The sequence below is a fragment of the Zingiber officinale genome, chromosome 2B (genome assembly GCF_018446385.1).
Source record: "Zingiber officinale cultivar Zhangliang chromosome 2B, Zo_v1.1, whole genome shotgun sequence".
Classification (NCBI taxonomy): domain Eukaryota; kingdom Viridiplantae; phylum Streptophyta; class Magnoliopsida; order Zingiberales; family Zingiberaceae; genus Zingiber; species Zingiber officinale.
This window is the reverse complement of record NC_055989.1, coordinates 113410003-113423240: the sequence shown is the minus strand read 5'-3', so window position 1 is coordinate 113423240 and position 13238 is coordinate 113410003. Positions and strand designations below refer to the sequence as shown.

Sequence of the window (13238 nt, the reverse complement as noted above, 5' to 3'; positions counted from 1 at the left end):
AAATACTTAGCTTAAATTTTTTTTTGAAAAACTCAATTAAATACTTAGCTTAAAAAACTTAGGTGAGTACTTAGTTACAGATTTCTATTAAACAACTTAGTTAAGTAATTATCTGAAAAGATTCAAAACAAACATAGTCAGAAGAAGTATTTAAACTTGCTTTTTTCAAAAATATTTAAGCTTGTCTTTCAAAAATAGTTTAAACTTTCTTTGTAAAAATAGTTAACCAAAAAAAACTTAACTTCCTTTTTCAAAAATACTTTGACTTTTTTTTAATAAAAAAAATTTAACTTTGAAAGTTTAAAGAAACGCTTTAACTTAAAAGGATATTTAATCACTACAACAAAAACCTTCATAGATATCAGTTTTCCACCGGTATCTATTACATTTTCGACCGATGTCTATGAAGGCGATGTAAAAGGTCTGCCATTTTAGACATCGGGTTAAAACCGGTGTAGTATCACTTAACAACACCGGTGTTCGAATCGGTTATTAACCGGTGTAGTATCACTTAACAACACTGTTTCATCAACGGTGTAAAACCGATGTAATATTATATGTTAATAACACCAGTTTTGGCAGTGGTGGAAAACCGATGTAATATCAATATTGTTTAACGATGCCGATTCGATTTCCGAAATAGTGAAAAACTGATATTATGCAACATTTTAATAGTACAAAATTTAGTTAATATTATTATACATTGGTGTATCTAAACACACCAAGTTAATATCCATGTAACCAACACATAAACATTATTCTTACAATATAAAAAGATAATAGATATTGTACACATCAAGTCCGTATCCACAAATTACACAAATATTCTTCTTACAACATCAAAAGATAATTAACTATGATGCCTAAATCGCATTGGCTGATGACAAATCACCGATAGGGGATAAACCACCTTGAAAAATTATATCAAGTTTATAGTTGCAGGGAGCAGTGTTGCCATTTTCAGTCAACTTCTGTAAAAATCTTCTACCATTGTTGACTTTATGTTTGTAGCTGATGTCAAACGCATTTCATCAATTTCTATTGTAAGCAAGGCGTCGCATACAACCCGTCCAACTTGGAGAATTTTTAGGCAACCTGATAGGATGTAGTTGTAATGAGCAAAAAGATCAACAACGAAAGATCAACTGCAATAGATAGGGCACTTACCTGCAACTGGGCATCGAGGATGTGGTTTCTTTGTGCTTATGTAGTGGATTACTGGTTCCTTCTCATAAATGTGCTTGCAGTCCATCCTGCTTGATGAAGAACAACAGACAGAAAGAACACGGTTTATGACTTTAATAATAATAATAACATACCTTTTGCTTGGGAAACAAAAAAAAAAAGTGAAACAGACTAGTCATAAGCTTCTTCATCACTTGATAAATAAATATACATCAAGCATTGTTCAAGGAACATGAACAATTGAATCAACAGAATCTGTATTAAAAGGTTTTTTTGAGTTGTTAGAAGGAAATATAAGTAGAAAGCTATGGAATGTTGTCTACGACATTTACATATCCTGGGAATACGCAAGGACCAATGTTTAATTGTATATGATACCAATGTTTTATTGTATATGATATTCTCATTTTCTAAAAATGCATTATAAACGATTCTAACGTTTTTCCATTCATAATTTCCAAATGGCTTACTATTAATATTTTCTTCAAATTAACATTAACAAGTACAAAAATTTACTGCCTCCTTTGGTCTTGAGCACAGTAAAATGTTTTAAGGATCGAATATACTAATTACCATGATGTTGCAAATCAACCGGAAGATAGCTAAATCATTGCTTGGTACACTCTACACACTAACATCATGATTCACAAACATAACTGCTACTAGCATTGTAGATCAACATTGTACAACATATGATTACCCAGTATGTAATATTTTTATATTACCAAGATACAGAATATGAAAGAAATAATTGACCAAACCCAAATTCTAAGGTTTTTTCAGTATCAAGAAAAGAAAAAAAAAAGCAACATGCAAGGTTGATCTGAACTTAACAACCATATAAAAAGCATAGAGATTTTTCTCTTAGTGAAAGATGGGACTTGATAAGAAGACAATCACAGTCCCAGAATATGCAATCAATGAGTTAAAGATTGATGCAATGAACTTGTAGGATAATCAGAACAATAAGATAAGATGACATTCATAATTGTATTATTATGCCATAACTAAAATCCATGATGAAGCAATGCCAACTGCATCAGATTCTTTCCTACTTTGACAAACACACTCATAATAGCATTAAATAGAAAGTTGACCACAAAAGATTCAGCAACACCTACTTTATACATGAAAATGCATCAATCAATGAACTTGCCACAAATGAAAACAATATGAGGCATGCATGATAGCAAGGATACACTTTCTAGCATCTGAAGGAAGAAGTCTCATTTCAGTTACTTTTGACAATTCCAAATCATCATTACTTTCTGAATCTGAGCTTTCAGACTCTTCATCTTCATCACCTATCTCGATCTGATAAAGAATCCAGCAAACAGTACATAAGAAATAAAGCAAAAAATAGCACAGGAGCCATCAGCCAATCTAACTATCCTCAATGGTGTAACTCAAATTTGCCCCTCAAATAATTCAAATCTTTCAGGACATTATTACTATAAAGGACCATTCTCAGCTAGTAATCACCAACTCAAATAGGCAACCTCAAGCACCAACATGTAGCTATCCAAGAAACAGCTGTAAAGCCCGAAAAAAATTCCCGAATTTATTTTAGAAATACCCTATGATTTTTCTAGATTTTTAGGATATTTTTGCATAATTTTTGGAGTACCGGAAGTAGCAAAAACAAATAAGTCGCAAAATGGTTTACGCGGGAATCGAACCCGGGACCCATCGGAGCCTACGACTTATTATGTGTTCCGGAAACCAAGTGAACCCAGCAGGGCCGTGCTGAAAGGATAGGAAATCAAATATATTTATATTTGATTTGGGAGAAATAACTATTCGATATAAATAGAAAACTTAAGTGAGATTGCTTTATTTTTTTTGGTTTGGTATTTTCTCTCCTCAACGAAGCCTTTCTCTCCCTCTCCCGTTTCTTTCTCTCGGCGCAGCAAACAAAGCAAAGGAGACCTAGGGTTCCTTCCCTAGGATCGTGTGTTCACTTTCCGGCGACAACACCAGCACGAAGTCGGTTCTTCTCCGCGAGAGGAACGTGAGGACGTAAGCGGTTTGTCGAACGGAGCAGTTTTTCCGGAAAACCTAGCGAATAGAATCGTAAGAAAACCTTGCGATTGAGGTAAGAAACCCCTCACCTGCAGTATAATTGCTCTCGCTTGTTAGTTTTGGCATTAGTCCAGTAGTTCTACAGTTTTCAGTTTTAGGGTGTGCTTTTAGTGCACACCAAGCATTCGGTAAAATGCCCAGTTCAGAGGGATGCACCAGTAGGCGTCCTAACAGCATGTAAAATGTATTAGAAACATTTTATTCAGATTATTATCAGTTATTACAGCTATATGGATCAGATATCCATTGGGTGGGCTCCCACAGTAGCCTCTAGGTTCAGATAACCTAGCTCTAGGTTCAGATAACCTAGAACAACAAAGTAAAATAGCACTGTACTTGGATCAGATATTCATGGGCTGGACTCCCACAGTCGTCCCTAGGTTCAGATAACCTAGTAACCCTGCTGGATTCGGAACTTGCAATCCCGGGTCTCGTAGGGATGTGCGCACAGTAAGTACAGTTGCCAGGGCCCAGCAGCATGTTTAGTATTTTCATCTATTATTATATATATAGTTTTCCAAATATGTAATCAGTGATGGAAACACTAACTTAGTTTCAGTTTCAGTTAATTATCTCGGTTAAGTTTCATGATTTGAGTTCATGACCAGTTAGATGTATATGCATGATCAGTTCAGTATTTATGCTTAGTTCAGATACAGTATGCTATGCTCAGCTTGTTTGTATGCCATGATCAGTTTAATACATGTTGTATGCCATGCCATGTTGCCATGCTCAGTTCAGTTTTCAAACAGCATGATTTAAAACCATAATCGCATCGTTGCATGTTTTTGTGAGGTAGATGGTTTCTTACTAAGTTTCTTAGCTTACAGATGCTATTTTTCTTATACTGCAGATACCGGTAAAAGAAAAGTGGACTAGCGGAGGCTGGGGGGCGATGCTACGATGATGTGTGTGTGCAAGGGGTCTGGAATAAAGATCCTTGGGATCTATACGCTTTTATTTCAGTTCTAGTACTTAACATGTCTAGTTTTATGACTTAGTCTTGTTACTAGGTGTTATAGCTTAGTAAACTATATCTTGTTTAGTTTATCATGTTTAGAACGTTAGTATTTACATGCTAGAGTGTTTTTCATGTATATAGAGCTTGTGTATGTGATTTTTGGCACGAATCAGTGCTGGAAATCAGAAATTCTGATCTCGTTTCAGACTATCAGAACCTGGATCGGTCAGCATACCGATCCAGTGCCATTCCTTCTGATGGATACAGTAGCCTACTGTATCTCCCTGGATCGGTCAGCCGACCGACCCAGCATCGAACAGAAGGCGTCCCAGCGTCTCCAGGTGCCTGGATCGGTCTGCAGACCGATCCAGACACACCTGGATCGGTCTTGCCGACCGATCCAGCAGGGCACGGAATCGCGGCAAGTTTGGTCGAGCCGTGGATCGAACAGCAGCTAGCTGGGAAGTTAGCTTTGAGTTCTAGCTCAGACGGGAGGTCAAGTATCCTCCTTAGCACATATACCCCAACCAAAAGGGTCTTGAACCCTTCCTTATAACAGCATGGGTGTACCAGTTGTCAGTTTAACAGAGTCAGTTAGTGAAACTTTATTTTACCCAGTTTTCGCATAGTAGCTTCAGTAGTTAATGTAGCGATCTGGCTCACAGCTTAGTACCCAGGAGTTGGGGCATTACAGAGTGGTATCAGAGCAAGTTCCTTACTTCCTACACACACATCAGCATTGTGCCTACAGCTTCCAAGTAAGAACATCTCTCACTCAGTTTTGTTTTCAGCTTTCATATCAGTTATATGTGCTTTCGTGTTTGCTCTCATGTTGGTAGTTAATTAATTCATGTTTACAGTGATAGTATTTAACATGTTACCAGTAGTTAACTATAACATGATAGCCTAGTTATATATATGTGTTCTCTGCTATTTAGAAAATGGTACGAGAACGTCCAGCTAAGAAAGCATCGGTGAGCCCCAGACTGAGGCGAGTTCGTGCCTTCCCGGACCTTCAGACACTAGTGGCTCAGGCTGGCGAACAGCAGGAGATATCCTCCTTAAAGGCTAACCATGAGACTACTCCCGGTCACTCCAGATCGAACCTCACGACTCCGGTAATCACGGAGGTTGTACCAGCTCGACTGTAGTACTATTCGGTAGCGATGGCGAGGGGCTAAGAGAAAGCTTACCTTATCGGTGGCGGAGAATTAAGCGAGAACTTCGGGCACCGGTGAACGAGGATGCTCGGGCATGGTTTAAAACACTGGAAAGCACGATGGAGCTTCTAGGCTCGCCACGAAAAGGTGAAGTGTACCTCCTTCTGCTTAACAGAAGCACGCATGTGGTGGGAGCGGATTAGATCGAAGTGGCCAGTAAACCGGATGACATGGGCAACTTGAGAAAGAATTCTTCGAGGAATTCTTTCACATGCAAGTCACGAACCGACACTATGGCGAGTTTACTGAAATTTCGTCGGGCAACCTATCGATTCGAAGCCGTGAAGAAATTCAACAGTTGGCCCGTCGTGGAACTAGTCAGCACAGAGAAGGAACGAGTACGGTTGATGCTGAAGATGCTCGGACCAGAGATCGCAATGAATGTGGCTGGTGGCGTTTATAGGCCACAAACCACGGAGGAGCTAGTGAGTAGTGCTCTGAGCACCGAGCACTATCAGCACAGCATCACCCAGCAGAAGCAGGTTTCCACAGAGCCCAAGGGACAAGCTGGCTCAGGTACTCAAACAACAGGGACATAGCTCCAACTGGAAGGGGAAACGCAAGGCAAGCAGTGACCCAAAAGGAGGACCAGCTGGAAAACATTCCAGACATCCCAAGTGTGCTACTTGTGGGAAACATCATCCAGGAGTTTGCCGCAAGGGTACGCGAGGTTGTTTTGAATGTGGACAGGAAGGGCACATGGCTAAGCAGTGCCCGAACAAGAACAGTCTTCCTCAGCCTCAACCGATACAGTATGGAGCTCAGCCAGCGCAGCTACATTAGATGTATGCTGCCTTAGATGGTCCACAGATCAGTCAGGGCAGATTAGAAGCCCCCACAGCTATCACGAATGCCAGGATTTTCTCACTGACCAGAGAGGACGTAGCAAATGCCTCGACAGTTGTCACAGGTCATATCAGTATTTTATAGCATAATGCAACTGTCTTATTCGATACTGGGGCAACCCACTCTTAGGTATCCAGGGCATTTGCCGAGAAATTAGCAACACCTCCAGAGGTACTCAATAGTCAGTTTCTGACAACACTACCCTCAGGAGACATTTTGGCATCTACGCACTGGCTCAGAGCAGTGCCAGTCATTATAGCAGACAGAGAACTTTTTGGTGATCTGATAGTGCTAGAAATGACTGACTACGATGTCATCCTTGGAATGGATTTTTTGATCAGATACGGCGCTTCTATAGAGTGCCGTAAACAGAAGGTCATATTCCAACCTGAAGCAGGAGTACAGTTTGAGTACATGGGAAAACCAAAGAGAAAAGCCAGGAAGTTTCTCTCAGCATTGAAAGCACAGCAGCTATTGGATTCAGGATGCATGGGATTTTTAGCAAATGTAGTCAACACTAGCCAGGACAAGAACCAACAACTATCAGAGGTTCGAGTCGTTTGTGACTACCCAGCAGTCTTCCCTGAAGAGCTACCAGGCTTAGCACCAGACAGGGAAATTGAATTTGAGATAGAGGATAGATGACCTGTTTGACCAACTAAAGGGAGCCACAGTGTTCTCTAAAATTGACCTCAGATCAGGATATCACCAGGTTAGAGTCAAGAAAGGTGATATACCTAAAACAGCTTTCAGGACCAGATACGGACATTATGAGTTCGTAGTCATGCCTTTCGGCGTGACAAATGCTCCAGCTACTTTCATGGACCTCATGAACAGAGTATTCAGAGAATACTTAGACAAGTTTGTCATCGTGTTCATCGATGACATTCTTATCTATTCAGGCACTCAGGAGGACCATGCAGAGCATCTGAAGACAGTTTTGCAGATCCTTCAGCAGAACCAGCTGTACGCCAAATTCACGAAATATGAATTTTGGCTAGACCAGGTAGCCTTTCTAGGTCACATCATCTCCAAGGATGGTGTTATGGTAGATCCCAAAGATAGAAGCGATAAATGGCGGAAGAGACCCAGAACGCCAATGAAATCGAAGCTTTACGGGATTAGCGAGGCTACTGAAATTGAGAGGACTTCTCCAGGATAGCCTCCCCAGCGGCTCTCACCGGGAAGAACAAGAAATTTCAGTGGACAAAGGACGTGAGAACGACAATTGGAACTAAAGCGGAGACCGGTGCTCTATTTTAGCTATACCGAAAACATGCAGTTTGACATCTGGACGCCTCTAAATTGGGATTAGGAGCGATCGATGCAGCAGGCAAGGTGATCGCCTATGCCTCCGGACAACTCAAGGATTATGAGAGGAACTATCCTACTCACGACCTTGAGCTTGCGCAGTGGTGTTCGCTCTCAAGATTTGGAGACATTATTTGTCCGGAGCTCAGAGTGTATATAGATCATCAAAGTCTGAAGTATTTCTTTACTCGGAAGGATCTGAATATCGCGCAGATGGTAAGAGCTGGTCAAGGATTATGACATAGATATCCTCTACCATCCAAAGAAAGCTAATAAGGTAGCGAGGCACTCAGCGGAAGTCCATGCTACCTTATTATCTTTAGCAACTATGTCACCACCCCTAAGGAAGGAGATTACGACTTTTAGTCTCGAGCTTATAGTCGGGCAGCTTCCACTATGTCCTTAGCATCTACCTTGCTTGATGATATCCGGACAGCAGGATCCCGAAATCCAGAAAATCAAGCAAGGGTTAGCGAATCGAAAGTGGAGAGTTGAGTGTCCGATGGGGTAGTGTCTTGTGGTGCAGACTTTGTGTTCCGATCGGGAGGAACTACAGCAATTCTAGACGAGGCTCACAGGGACTCCCTATGCGATGCATCTGGTTCCACCAAAATGTATCAGGATCTAAAGAAATGATTTTGGTGGCACAGGATGAGCGAGATATCGCCGAATCGTCGACATCTGTCTAACTCGTCGAGGGTTAAGGCGGAACATCGGCGACAGGAGGAGTTGCGATCCAGATTCCATAATGGAAGTGGGAGGATATCTCTATGGACTTCATAGTGGGATTACCCAGAACCACGAATGGTTTTGATGCCATCTGGGTAATAGTCGACAGGTTGACTAAATCAGCCCACTTCTTAGCTATCAGAATATCCTATTCCATGGAGCAGCTAGCTCAATTGTATCTCAAGGAGATTGTCAGGCTGCATGGAGTCCCACGAACCATTATATCAGACAGAGACAGCAGATTTACATCACACTTCTGGAAGTGTGTACAGTCAGCTATGGGCACCCAGTTAAAATTCAGCACAGTCTTCCATCCTCAGACAGATGGTCAGACGGAGCGAGTAAATCAGGAACTCGAAGATATGCTCCGGGCTTGTGCCTTAGATTTCAAGGGAAGTTGGTGCAAATATCTGAGTCTAGCAGAATTTGCATACAACAATAGTTATCAGGTCACTATCGGCATGACACCTTATGAGGCACTCTATGGGTGGAGGTGCAGATCACCAATCTGCTGGTATGAGAGTGGTGAACAGAAGGAACTAGAGCTTCAGACAGATCTAGTAGCAGCAGCCATACAGCAGATTCGCCAGAGGATAGAGACAGCACAGAGCCGTCAGAAGAGCTATGCTGATACACGACGCAGACCCCTAGAGTTTTCAGTTGGGGATACAGTTTTCCTCAGAGTAGCTCCCATGAAGGGAGTCATGTGTTTTGGGAAGAAGGGCAAGCTAGCTCCCAGATATGTGGGACCATACCTTATCACGAAGAGAGTGGGCAAGGTAGCATATGAGCTAGAGCTACCTCAGGAGATGTCATCCACAACGTATTTCATGTCTCCATGCTGAAGAAGCATATTCCAGACGCCACCCAGGTGATTGAGCCCCAGTTGGTACAGGTCCGTGATGATCTCAGCTATGACAGTCGGCCTATTCAGATAATAGACCGAGCAGTAAAGAAATTACGGAAAAAGGAAGTACCATTAGTTAAAGTCACTTGGCAAAATCACACAACAGCAGAGGCCAGCATGAGACAGAAGTACCCATAATTGTTTTAAGTTCGGGGACGAACTTTTTATAAGGTATGGGGGATTGTAAAGCCCGAAAAAAATTCCCGAATTTATTTTAGAAATACCCTATGATTTTTCTAGATTTTTAGGATATTTTTACATAATTTTTGGAGTACCGAAAGTAGCAAAAACAAATAAGTCGCAAAATGGTTTACGCGGGAATCGAACCCGGGACCCATCGGAGCCTACGACTTATTATGTGTTCCGGAAACCAAGTGAACCCAGCAGGGCCGTGCTGAAAGGATAGGAAATTAAATATATTTATATTTGATTTGGGAGAAATAACTATTCGATATAAATAGAAAACTTAAGTGGGATTGGTTTATTTTTTTTGGTTTGGTATTTTCTCTCCTCAACGAAGCCTTTCTCTCCCTCTCCCGTTTCTTTCTCTCGGCGCAGCAAACAAAGCAAAGGAGACCTAGGGTTCCTTCCCTAGGATTGTGTGTTCACTTTCCGGCGACAACACCAGCACGAAGTCGGTTCTTCTCCGCGAGAGGAACGCGAGGACGTAAGCGGTTCGTCGAACGGAGCAGTTTTTCCGAAAAACCTAGCGGATAGAATCGTAAGAAAACCTTGCGATTGAGGTAAGAAACCCCTCACCTGCAGTATAATTGCTCTCGCTTGTTAGTTTTGGCGTTAGTCCAGTAGTTCTACAGTTTTCAGTTTTAGGGTGTGCTTTTAGTGCACACCAAGCATTCGGTAAAATGCCCAGTTCAGAAGGATGCACCAGTAGGCGTCCTAACAGCATGTAAAATGTATTAGAAACATTTTATTCAGCTTATTATCAGTTATTACAGCTATATGGATCAGATATCCATTGGGCGGGCTCCCACAGTAGCCTCTAGGTTCAGATAACCTAGAACAGCAAAGTAAAATAAAACAGTATTCAGTATTTTACTTTTATTCAGTTGGCATTGTACTTGGATCAGATATCCATGGGCTGGACTCCCACAGTCGTCCCTAGGTTCAGATAACCTAGTAACCCTGCTGGATTCGGAACTTGCAATCCCGGGTCTCGTAGGGATGCGCGCACAGTAAGTACAGTTGCCAGGGCCCAGCAGCATGTTTAGTATTTTCATCTATTATTATATATATAGTTTTCCAAATATGTAATCAGTGATGGAAATACTAACTTAGTTTCAGTTTCAGTTAATTATCTCAGTTAAGTTTCATGATTTGAGTTCATGACCAGTTAGATGTATATGCATGATCAGTTCAGTATTTACGCTTAGTTCAGATACAGTATGCTATGCTCAGCTTGTTTGTATGCCATGATCAGTTCAGTACATGTTGTATGCCATGCCATGTTGCCATGCTCAGTTCAGTTTTCAAACAGCATGATTTAAAACCATAATCGCATCGTTGCATGTTTTTGTGAGGTAGATGGTTTCTTACTAAGCTTCTTAGCTTACAGATGCTATTTTTCTTATACTGCAGATACCGGTAAAAGAAAAGTGGACTAGCGGAGGCTGGGGGGCGATGCTACGATGATGTGTGTGTGCAAGGGGTCTGGAATAAAGATCCTTGGGATCTATACGCTTTTATTTCAGTTCTAGTACTTAACATGTCTAGTTTTATGACTTAGTCTTGTTACTAGGTGTTATAGCTTAGTAAACTATGTCTTGTTTAGTTTATCATGTTTAGAACGTTAGTATTTACATGCTAGAGTGTTTTTCATGTATATAGAGCTTGTGTATGTGATTTTTGGCACGAATCAGTGCTGGAAATCAGAAATTCTGATTTCATTTCAGACTATCAGAACCTGGATCGGTCAGCAGACCGATCCAGTGCCATTCCTTCTCCAAGATCGGTCAGCCGACCGATCCAGATGGATACAGAGAAGGTATCCCAGCGTCTCCAGGTGCCTGGATCGGTCTGCAGACCGATCCAGACACACCTGGATCGGTCTTGCCGACCGATCCAGCCTCTGCTGGATCGGTCCTTAGACCGATCCAGCAGGGCACGGAATCGCGGCAAGTTTGGTCGAGCCGTGGATCGAACAGCAGCTAGCTGGGAAGTTAGCTTTGAGTTCTAGCTCAGACGGGAGGTCAAGTATCCTCCTTAGCACATATACCCCAACCGAAAAGGTCTTGAACCCTTCCTTATAACAGCATGGGTGTACCAGTTGTCAGTTTAACAGAGTCAGTTAGTGAAACTTTATTTTACCCAGTTTAGGGCACAGTACAGCACAGTAGCTTCAGTAGTTAATGTAGCGATCCGACTCATAGCTTAGTACCCAGGAGTTGGGGCGTTACAACAGCTTACCGGTAGCCCCTTAATTCATGCTTAGAAAATTCAAGTCAGAGGCAACAAAAGTTCAAGTTTACCTATCAGTGAGGGAAAATAGCGCATTATCGAGCATCACAATGAATTCTCCAAAAAAACACAGAAAGCTTTCTAATGTTCAAGATAAACAGAAAAGAAAAAAAAGTTACGTTTTGTAATTTTGATCCTTTGGATTCAATAGAAGTTCAGGTAGAACCGCCCCAAACTCAGTCATAGATCAAATACCTGAGTATAGATGCAAGGAAAGGGGTAGTCTCCAGGACCCTTGACACAGCGTGGAGGGACAACGACAAGAAATCCACCGCATACATTTTCCCTTTGTCGGCGTTGCTCAGCCAAATCTCCCTCCTGCAGGATCCACTCACATCTGAGAGAAGACAAGAAGCAAGAATCTGAGTGAGCGTGGCATTGATACCTTGAGGTGACGTAGAGAGTTCCAGGCGACTCCATGGGTCGGGAACCGAGGGCGATGGCGACGCCAGGCTCAACATGCATCAGCTCCTCGTCGTCATCGGATTCCAGCAGGGGCCGTCCATCGTCGTCGACGACGCGACCATCGAAGTACAACATCCCTAAACCCATAGCGGGAGTATCTTAGGGTTCCCAGGACACAATGCCCCTTTTTAATCTAGCACAGAGAGCTCAAAGGCCTTCTTCAGAAGGCCTCTCCGGTGCTTGGAAAAGTCACCTGCCGGTTGGCCAGGTTCTCTATCCTCCTCATCCGTGTCTTCCCCCTCACCATGTCGACCGATTAGTTGATAACACACCTGGAGGCAGCGCCGAATCCTACCGCGAGCAGCAAAATCAGCGAGCAAGAAGCTCCGATCAGTCCTGGCCACGCGAGGATCGACAAGGAGGGATCAAATCAGAAGAATGAGATGAGGAATCGAGGTTACCAGATATGGGATCGAGAAAGATTGGAGGAGGGCGACTTCTAGCGACCCGACGACGACTCCAAGCCACACAGGCAGCCTCTTCTCACCCAAAGGGAGGAGTTGGAGGAGATGCGGTGTGGTTGGACGGAGAAGCAAGGACGTCCTGTGTTGATCCTGATCGGGAGAGGAAGGGGTGTCGATCTAGGAAGGGGAAGAGGGAGATGAGGCGACGGTATACGGTGGACAACGCGATATAGGTTTAGGTTTAGAGGGAAGAGTGAAGTGTTGCAAATTTCAGCTAAGTATTGGTGGAAAAATTATATTATTTTATTTTATCATAGACACTGGGTTTTAAAAACTGTTGTTAAAATCGGTGTCTATTAACGAAAAAAAGGCGCTCATAGACATCAGCTTAAAAACCGATGTCTATGAGCGAAAATATGCGCTTATAGACACCGATTTTTGAAAAAACCGGTGTAAAATACTCAAAGATATCGGTTTTTGCTTAAAACCGTTGTTGTTCCACCGATGTCTATGAGGGTTTTTCTTGTAGTGAATTTTGAGAGTAATTAAAAAAACTTTAACTTTGAGAAAATATTTAACCAAAAAATATTTAACTTAACTTAAGTCCTTTCACTCCCCCTTGATTAATGTCCTAAAAAAATATAATTAAGTAC

General features: G+C 42.1%; 1 protein-coding gene across 1 annotated transcript; it reads right to left on the bottom strand.

Annotated features, from left to right (window-relative positions):
- Positions 1-2192: 2192 nt before the first annotated feature.
- On the bottom strand, positions 2193-12268 carry LOC122048586 (chloride conductance regulatory protein ICln-like). Its single transcript, XM_042610137.1, has 4 exons — positions 12102-12268; positions 11912-12053; positions 2385-2499; positions 2193-2302 (listed from the first exon to the last, which is right to left on the bottom strand). Exons 1-4 carry the CDS (start codon positions 12266-12268, stop codon positions 2193-2195), a joined length of 534 nt encoding a protein of 177 aa, XP_042466071.1.
- Positions 12269-13238: the final 970 nt, after the last annotated feature.